The sequence below is a fragment of the Tasmannia lanceolata genome, unplaced genomic scaffold, assembly GCF_043159265.1.
Source record: "Tasmannia lanceolata isolate RefF3 unplaced genomic scaffold, GAP_Taslan_0.1 ptg000008l, whole genome shotgun sequence".
Classification (NCBI taxonomy): Eukaryota; Viridiplantae; Streptophyta; class Magnoliopsida; order Canellales; family Winteraceae; genus Tasmannia; species Tasmannia lanceolata.
This window is the reverse complement of record NW_027518685.1, coordinates 10,826,119-10,836,543: the sequence shown is the minus strand read 5'-3', so window position 1 is coordinate 10,836,543 and position 10,425 is coordinate 10,826,119. Positions and strand designations below refer to the sequence as shown.

General features: G+C 38.2%; 1 protein-coding gene across 1 annotated transcript; it reads left to right on the top strand.

Moving 5' to 3' along the window:
• Positions 1-1,397: 1,397 nt before the first annotated feature.
• On the top strand, positions 1,398-3,024 carry HIPP21 (Heavy metal transport/detoxification superfamily protein). Its single transcript, XM_077386209.1, has 3 exons — positions 1,398-1,651; positions 1,794-1,869; positions 2,481-3,024. Exons 1-3 carry the CDS (start codon positions 1,574-1,576, stop codon positions 2,771-2,773), a joined length of 447 nt encoding a protein of 148 aa, XP_077242324.1. The 5' UTR covers positions 1,398-1,573; the 3' UTR covers positions 2,774-3,024.
• Positions 3,025-10,425: the final 7,401 nt, after the last annotated feature.

Sequence of the window (10,425 nt, the reverse complement as noted above, 5' to 3'; positions counted from 1 at the left end):
TGCTAAGAATGAAGACATGTAGACATTTCTGTGTATTTGATTCTCGTTGTTTTGTGCAATATCATGCGTGCAAAGCCATTTGAATGATGTAATCGGAAATGACACAACATGTTAATGTACAGATGGATACCGAGGCGTGCAATTTTCTCCAAGTTGTTCACCTAAAGCTATTGAATAATTGAACCCATCTCATTACACACTCAAACTCTTCCCAATTAAGAAAGCAGAAAAGATGTATGGTTTTGTGTGATGTTGGTTCGATCTCTACTTCATCCTCTTTTTTGACTCCTAAAACCCTTCAATAATTCGAGTGAATGATGGGCTCCACATCATTTGCAATGGCGTTTTCAAACTATAAGTAGAGATAGCGACCATTCTCTACTGTACACCAAAATGCATGGGAGTGTTGGAACATTAGCACAAAAGGGAAAAAAAGAGAAGAAAACGAATATGAAAAATACCTACTTGGTTGCATTGCAAGGGCAGCTGTTGTAACAAAATAAAAGGCTGAATTAGACTGGAAACAAATGGGTATGTTTTATTTTCTTTATAGAAATCCAAACTCTTATCACCCAGGCTGTTAAACTACTTTAGACAATATACATTGGAGAGGTCAGAGGTTTAGAAATGGGAACAATTGCTAAAAAAGACTAGGGTTGTTAGTTTGTTACTCATCTGCCTCAGACAATTATAGGGCGCCTCACTTGTGCCGCGTCTACGTGATGGGATCTGATGATCCAATGGGCCTCATCTGTCCGCCTGGCCAGATGCCGTTAAGAGCACCTTGATTAGATGATCCTAGGCCCTTGATTCATCAATAATTGTTGTAGTTTCTACAAAGTAAAGCTAAACCGTTTATTTTTGTGGTTATTAAATTACACATGGGTTGCTCATTCGGGTTATGACCAAGACCATGATGTTGTAAAAGATCAACGATAATGATTCACGTACATGCCCATCTTTGACACATGAAAAATGGCTTTTGCCGTTTGAATGATAATCGAGAATGATATTCAGCCTATATATTGAAGGTATTGTATAACAATCTTCACATTCCAATAGGTATACATGTCGATTCAATAGCACTGCCAAAACATTGTTGGGACCAGAATGATCTTGAGCATCCGATCAAATAGACTTTGTGTACGATACACCATGTCTTGGTGTATATCTTTTGCAAAACAATCATTACTTATTCCGAGAAAGCAAGGAATAGAGAGTAGTATTTTCTTGAAAAATGTTAGGGCAAATGGAAATCGGGGCGAAGTAACAACAGAAAAGTATTTTCTCCCCTTTCATAAGCTATTTCTCATTAAACTAAGGATTATATAAATATAAGGCCAACAATAAAGGCTTGCAGCCTCTCATGATCCCTAGGTTCCCAAGATTTTTTGGAACAGAAATTTTATTCTATTCAATATTTAATTTACCACCCACTTGGACATAATCCTTTGAAATCTAATCACCCACTTTACACTATATATATCCCAATCCATCCTTACTCTTTCGCTTGTATCCACCTCTCTCTCTCTCTCTCTCTCTCTCTCTCTCTCTCTCTCTCTAAGAAGAGAAAATGGGTGCTCTTGATTACCTCTCTAACTTTTGCACCGTGACAAGCACAAGCACAAGGAGCAAACGCAAACCAATGCAGGTAGCCAGAAACACCCTACTTTTTATTCTTTCTCTACTTTGTAGGGAAAGGGAGCTTCTTCTTCTTCTCCTCCTTTTTTACTTTTGCTCTTTGCTTCATTAGTACCATCATACTGAAGGCTCTCTTTCTTCTCTTTTCTCAGACAGTGGACATAAAGGTGAAAATGGACTGTGATGGGTGCGAAAGGAGAGTGAAAAATGCTGTTAGTTCCATGAAAGGTTCAACTCTCTCTCTCTCTCTCTCTCTCTCTCTCTCTCTCTCTCTCTCTCTCTCTCTCTCTCGTGGTTGTGGTGGGGATTCTGGAGTAATAATAAGCCCAAGAACTGTATTTAAGAAAAAAAAAACCCTTTTCCCAATTCTTCAATATACTAATGAAAGGCCAAGAAAAAAAAGAAGAAACTAGAGAACATATTCAGTTCTTCACTACAAGAACAAGAACCGTGGAAATAAGCTGCATACAACATGTCAAATGATATTCATTTTTTATTTCTTTTTCCTTTTTCCTTTTTTTGTTAGCAAATTAAATTTTCTTCACAATATAAACCATCATAAATTCATGTATATCCTTCCTACCCTTGAATTCTTCACAGTTTCATTTCAATTTATTACAGTATTTCTGTACCTTTCTTGTTATTGGTCGATAGATTGGGTGTTTTGTGCCCTCTTTTATAGGAAAAAGGTCCAAAACCTATCTATTCACTTCATAAAGAAAGCCCAACTCTTTTCTATTGATTACACCATCATAAAATCCATATCAATGCATTTCTACTCCCAAAATCATCATAACTGAAATGGGTTTTTGTCTTTGTTTCTTATTTTTCAAATTTAGGTGTGAGATCAGTGGAGGTAAACAGGAAACAAAGCCGGGTGACAGTTTCTGGTTATGTTGATCCGAACAAGGTTTTGAAGAGGGTAAAAGGCACAGGAAAAAGAGCAGAATTTTGGCCTTATGTCCCTCACAATCTGGTGTATTACCCTTATGCCCCTCAAGCCTACGACAAGAAAGCTCCATCTGGGTTTGTAAAAAACGTGGTTCAAGCACTACCCAACCCAAACAACCCTGGCGAGCAACTCACCACTATGTTCAGCGATGAAAACCCAAATGCATGTTCTATCATGTAATGCAAAACTAAGTAGAGAAGCCTAGAAAGACATTTTACGTGGCGAGTGCTTTGAGTTTATATTACGTAGACTTGTGTATTTCGTTCTCTTTTTTAAGTAGTGGGTGCTTGTTGTGACGAGAAGATACATTAGTAAGAAATGAGACATACTGCTGTGTATGTGTTTAAAGTAGAGATGTTTCTTGTGGTTATCACTGTTTGTAATTGATATTTGTTATGATTTTGAATAGCGTTGCAACTCGGATCGATCAAGTATTGAGCATTTAGATCTCGTAGGCTTAGTGTTTATCGCTCATATGTGCTGAGCCTTGGTTCTTTCTCTTCCGAGTTAGGGTTCGTTTTGTGTTTATAATTGTATCGTCTTTCTCTTTTTTATCAAATAAATTGTTAGGGGTCCCTGCTAAACCTCAGCTTACCCATAAGTTAAAAAAAAAAAAAATCAGGTCAGGAGGGTTGGGTTTCCCAGAACCTACCCGACCTGAGAGATTATGTCGGGTAGGATCGAGTTTTTTTTTTTTTTTTTTTTTGGAGAAAACCCGTGATTAAGGAACGTGATCCTGAGGTTTTTTTTTGGAGTTTGGTTTGCTGGTTTTTAATGTTTAGCTTAGGATAGTGACTGATTGTAAAAAATGTAGTAAACAACAAAACCTCACCCTATATATATCGGGAAACATAAGTTACAAGTGCATAAATTTAAGATGGAAACTACTTTGTCACATCATAAACTTGACCGCTAAGGAATTCAGGAAAAGCAATTATATTAATATACTAAAAAATAACTTGTCGTGCGAGTTATTGAAGAGATAATTTAGAAATATGAAGTACATCTATAAGGGTCATGTTGGGTTTAGTTTTTTTTTTTTTTTTCTTTAGTAACCGACCCCAGAATTGTTCTGATTTTTTTTTATAGGGAAGATTGATCCAACCCAAGACCCGATGATTTATGAACCCAACCCAGGGTATTTTTGGGTTGGGTTGATGGGGGTCGGGTAAAATCAGACCATAATTTTGATCGTGTTTTCAGACGTGTTTCACTTGCCATACACGTGTAGGGCGATTACGGCAGTTGAGTGGTGGGCACCATGCAGATGTGTTGTATCCCTAAAATCAGGGACTTTGGACTATCTTAGCCTTTTCACGTGTAGCTTGCAAAAGAAGTATTAAGCGTACACTTGAGTACAAAATGAGCAAGGGTAAAATCTCACACCAATTTTGTAGTTTAAAACTTAAAAAGTAGAGGAGGCGAGGTTGCATAGACAGAAAATCGATTCGAGTGGTTGAAGAAATTGATGGGTCACTTTCAACCGAAAGCATGTAGAAAAATATGTATGAGGAAAGATGTTTCCAGCTCCTTTCCCAGCATTTCCCACTTTTGGTTGTCTTTCCCTCGATGTGACTTCATTTACAAGAAAATATGAACACTAACGGGTGGAAATACAAGTCTAGTAAAATCCTCACAAGTCTAACTCTCAACCTTGATCACCATTCACGAGAATTGGGCGGGTGCATTTGGCTTGTAAAAAGACAAGTAGGGATCATTGTATTTAACGGCAAAAAGTAATTTACACTCAATTAAAGGACTCTGAATCAGACGACTACTATCCTGAAGAAGTATGAATCAGTAGGAAGTTCTCACAGAGAGCCCAACATACCCCTATCAAATTAGCTGATTATATAATTCACAAGTGTTTATCTCTTAGGCTTAGTGTTTGTCACTCATATGTGCCGAGTCTTGGTTCTCCCTCTCTTGCATATTCCAAGTTTGGGATGGTTTTGTACCTATTATTGTATCATCTTTCTCTTTATCAAATAAATTGGTAGGGCCCCCCACCAAACCTCAGCTACCCATAAAAAAAATTTTAATTTACACGGGGGAGCATGATCTTTTATTCAGGATATATCGGTGCCAATACGAGAAATTGATATATTGGCTTTACATCTCACATGCATAAATCCATGTTCCATGGCTAACACCATATATTCTCGTAACTAAATAGCATTGCAAAATTTCAATGTAATTGGAAGGTTGCAAATTGGCAATAATACAATTGCGTTTTGGGTTTCTATAGCTGTCTGGTTGCAATTACACTCTTCTTGGACTTGCACAGTTACACTCTGTAAAGTGAACCCTTTTCTTCCACCGGCCACCACTCATTAGTGTATTTATGACTACTCCTTTTACACTACACGCAGTGGCCCGGGGAAGAAGAGGGGATGAATATATCATTTCCCTTACACTATTTGCACCGAACCATAATGTATACTTTATCATTTCTATAATTCTATTTGTTCTACGAGGGGTCCATGCAGAGTAGAAAGTACTATTCATGCAATAAACCTTCGTTTCAACGCTAAGCTGGCCCCATCTCAATGAATTCAATAAGTATATACACCATTATTGGGTATGTCTCTATGCACATAATCAATCAAATTTAAGCTGTACACCATTATTTGATAAGTCCTCTGCACTTAATAAATCAAATCCTCTCTCTGCCTTGTACTATTATTATATGCATTCCACGCCGCTAAGAATGATTAAACTAAGGTAAAGTCATTCATGATCGAGCAATGAAAAGACATACTTAGATTGATGTCACTTCCTTAGTCCGATAAGACAATTGCTTAGATTTACTTGTCCAACCTTAGTCCGATAAGACAGCTGTTTAGATTTACTTGTCCAGAGGTTTTGTGCTCCCGTAACACACTAAAAAGAGGTCTCAAACAGTGAGACATTGATAGAATAACTTTGGAAAGAGAATGAAAATAGCTGAGAAAAAGACAATCTACTCAGGTGATTTGCTGACTATGTTAACATACAATCAAATACAGTGTGTATACCACCTAACTTCATATTATCAGAGAAAAGAAAAAAAAAGAAATTTTCTTCCTTCTAATGCCATATCAGCATCATCTTGTTCTGGGTATCGCCACATGGAGCCCGGCGCAGCGCCGCTAACAACGGTTAAAGTGTTTAATTAAATTTAATACAAGATAATGGATCAATTAGTTGGGGGGAGCATGATCTTTTATTTGATATTATAATTTTGAGTGGAGAAGCTTCTAAAGAGAAACCACCAATCAATGTTCTATTGTTTTAAATTTGAACCTAAACCTCCATTAAGCGTTCAAGAAATAAAAAAGGTTGGGATAAGCTTCATATTCTACACATTGGAGCATTATTTATCCGTGAACTAATAGGCCCCATATTTCCATAAAATTTTAGAAAAGTGGCTTTTACTAACGTGCGCCCTAGTGAGGTGTTATTGAGCATTGGAAGATTGTGATTTTTTATTCTGGTGAAGGAGATCTTTTATCCACTGCTTGAATATGGAAAAGTGGAGTTGATTTTGGGGTTATTTTTCAACTTTTCTGACTTATTTTGTGAAAGATGCAATCACAAAAGTAGAGTTGGTTTTTGTAAGGGTGTGGGCAGGTGGAAATTGGAGAGAGTGAAGGGCAAATGCGCCAGTTTCTAAAAAAGGGTTTTTGATTAACCTTTCCAATGAGAATAGGGTGGGATTATTGGGAAGAAGCAAAATTGCAGCAGGTCCCTAGGCAGGCTTTTTCGGGAAAGGGAGATTTTTTTATATCCTATTTCTTAAAATGCCATTTCTGTCCTTGGCTGACAAAAACCTCATATTTTCTTCAGAAGGAAGCTTAATTTGTTGGGAAAGGGAAGTTCAAAAGTTGCAGCATTGTTACTAGGGAAATGATATTTCCACCTTTGCACCCATGATTTCAAACGAAACGGGTGGAATCCAACAATGAGAATATGCCATGATCTCTTTCCTCCATGTGGGCAACCTTTACTTCCCTTGCATTTTCCATTTCAGACGAGTGGAAATATACATTTCCTTGAGAAAATGACTGGTGTTTGTGGAAACAAGAACTTTTCCTGCGAAAATGCCAATGCTTTTCTTTCTCGCAGATTGGAGCCTTTCTTTTGTTTCTTTCACTATGACCGATTTTAGACAGGTTTTGATTTCTTGGAGACTCTCTGTCTCCCTTCCTATAAGTTAAAACTCAACTGCTGCTTGTAGAATCTTTTTCGAGATTTGCTAGGGACAATTGCAGAAGGAATTTCGCTTTACTGCTGTTGCATGAGAGTGGAGCCAAGGAGGCTCAGATTATCCATGGATGGGCCATGTATCAAACTTAACTCCAATTAGACGATCTTAACCTTCCAACATTTATCGGGCTGTGAGAAACGATTTGTATCCACAGCTGCCATTTGGAGGGTTAGAATCGTCCGATGAAATGTGATACGTGATCCATCCAGACACTGCTAGGAAAACGGGATCCCGTTTTGGAAAAAAAAAAAAGGGCACTGATCATTGCTGCCACGTCCACTAAAAACAAAAGAAGGAGCTCAAATCCCCATACAGCAATAATTAAGTCCTGGAAAAGGTCAAATCAAAGGTCTCATCACTCCCGTTTATTTTTCTTCCAAACGGGATCCCGTTTTCAAAGTGTTTGTCCTCCTAATAATGCCTAATGGAACAAGCGGGCCCCACTTCTACTTCTACTCGCTCATACATTTCGCATCCCTATAAACTCCCCTGATTGAAAGAATTGTGGGCCTAATTTTGAACCGTCAAAATTGTAAAGCCCAATTCTAAGCCCACATCGAAGTAGGCCTGGTCAACAAAGTGCTCTCAACAGCAAATATGCCAGCTAACTATTGGGTTTGCAGGCTCATGGGCCATGCAGGGAGCAAATGGACTTTCTTGCTTGGAGCAAGGCCAAAAGGGCTAGGTAGTTAACTTATGGATTCTCGGAGCAAAACACGCTTGGTACAATGTTTTTATAACATGTCAGAAGATGGGCTTGGGTGATAAAATGGGCTTTGTACAAGCGGGCTTCCTCAAAATTAGCAAGATAATGTAAAAAATGGTCCTAATGAATGGAATCGATGGTTAATAAAAAGAATAAGGAATGGTGGATTGACCAAATGTTCCCGACTGCTAACTCTCTCTCTCTCTCTCTCCAGACAATTTCCTCAAAATCAGGCAGTTAGAATATCTTATGAATGTAAGGTTTTGAATCTAAATGGCTGATGCGGATTTCTCAATGCATTGAGACACAGAGATTATCAGTTGTTGTCCATGTTTCCTTGAGTTGAGGGGTTACATTCCAAGCACTAATGGTTTTAGACATAAGGTTTTATATGTGAAATTCATATGGTTAAGATATTTTAAAATTACATGATTTTATAAAAATGCATGCAAATGATAGAAATAATTTAAGACAAAACTTCAGAAAATATTAAAATAAGCATAAAACATACTTAGAGATCATAACACAAGAAAAGGCAATCATCCACATTCGTTAGAAAATGTGTTTGTTTAGCATGTTTGAGCATTACGATTTATTCTAAACTGAAAATACATAAATATAGAGTTTAAATAAATTAAAATATATATATATATATATATCAACTTCAACCATTTGCTAGGGTGCATGTAGTGGGGCCCACCACTTTTTAATGGATCAATATTATTCTTCATTATGTGTGGGCCCTCCAAGGACCCAAATTTCTCTTGATCTTTATGAAATTATATTTATATATTGGGTCCCATTATTTTTACCTGTAGGATTCAACTCCATCATCTCCTAAGTCCTAAGAAGAAAAATATGGGGTGTCTACAATTATCCTTCTTTGCTAGATGTTGTGAGGCAAAAGCTGGAGAGCTACATAATAGAAAAGTTTTTATTTTTTATTTTTTTATGGGTAAGTTGGGGTTAGGCAAGACCCCTACATAATAGAAAAGTTGAAAAGAAACAACTCGATATTTGCCTCAAATGTAGGGGTGACTTTGCCCCCTTTTTATGAATGTATGCCCGCTTGGGCAAAGGTGTCACTTGGACATGAAGGTTTATTCTTGGGCATATGATACAAACCAGCTTGGGCCAAATGCAAGTGCACAGTGATTACAGAGCTAAAGAATGCTGATTTGGTGTGCAGGCATGTCTTTGTGGTCATTGATATTGACAGTCACTCAACGACTTCACTTGATTGCTTTGATTAAGGTGTGGGGCGCCCCCTTCAAGAACTGTTGGGTCCCGGGTAGAACTCACCCTTAAAAGCTAACCGTTAAGGCAATAGTGCCCGAGTCCTTATAAGCCTTTCCACATCCAATCAATTTTTCGGTAACCCCAATATACCCTTGAAGATGGAAAAAAATCCTCTATAGAAGATCTCATAGTTCTCACATTGCTTTTGCGTGGAGGGGGAGATTGCTGGGGTTCCACGCGAAATGCTGGTGTACCCTTGAGGAAGGAGAAAATCCTTCAGGTAAGATCTTATAGTTTCCACTTTGCTTTTGCCTGTAGGGGGAGATTGTTGGGGTTCCATGCGAAAAGCTAAGATCCCACATAAAAAAAGTGAACATATGTGGATAGGTTTATAAGGACTCGAGCACCATGCCCTTAGCGGCTAGCGTTTAAGGGTGAATTCTACCCGGGTCCCAAAATGAACATCGTTGATTAAAGTGTGGGGCCCTATCAGGGGCGGAGCTACATATAGCATTGTGGTTGTGTGTGTGTGTGTGTGGGGGGGGGGGGGGGGGGGGGGGGGGGTTCCTTCTCGCTATAAAGATGCTACATGGAGGTGATGAATGCAAATCTAACAGTCTAGAGGGACTTGATTGTGGTTAGTGGGTCTTGTAGGAGACTTGGTGCCAATCCTTAGATCCCAAGCTCCTTGCTAAGGCCATGTTTGGATACCCACAAGATTTGGATTTGGATTTCTCACATTTGGCAGTTGAGATTTGGATCTCGATCAAATCCTTAAATTCCCAAATCAGCTACAACAGTGAAAAAATATCTGATTTTCAAATCTCTTCTGCAAGACATTATTTGGAAATCCATATTTGTAGCAATTACCTTCACCCTCCTTGATCTTGCTGCCGCAGCTGCAAGTCGTCTCTCTCTCTCGTACAACATGAGCATGAAGATGATAGATGTATTTTGTATTAAAAACTCAAAAACCAAATCCAACTACAAAAACATGAGGTATCCAAATGTAGCCTAACTGAATTGGCATCTTTGATATTTGCTTTCCCATCAGATTCATGTACATTGGCTCTGGCATGTCTGGATCCGCTTGTATCCCGTGGCAATCTATTAGACCTCAGATTTTACTCAAAATAATAGCCGGCCACAAGGGCAAAGGGGGGTGTTCAACACCTCCCAACCATGTCCCGGATGAAATAAGAGATGCAAAAGTTCTGTTGTGTATTGACACCTAAAAATTGGCTACTCCACTTGAATCCTTGGTGTTTCAGATATAAATGTATTGTAGTGGATTGACATCCACAGAATGGCTACTTCACTAGAATTCTTGGAGTTTTTCTATATTTACTTGCCCTGTAAATTCTTTTTCTTTCTTGGATGATCGAAGAAACAACGGTATGAACTTGAATGCACAATTTTATGTTTCCTAGTTCATCTTCAGCTCCATCAGATTTCTTGACCTTTCCAGAGCTTTTTAACTTTTCCAAATTTCTTTTTACTTTGTTTTAATACCCCTCCACTATTCTTCAGAAGAATAAAGAAAGCAACCACTTGGTTTTTCCAGCTTCGTGCAGTGTATAATTTGCTGTGGAGAGTTCTTCATTAGATAGTGAAAAGGAAAAGCATATAGTGAAGAGA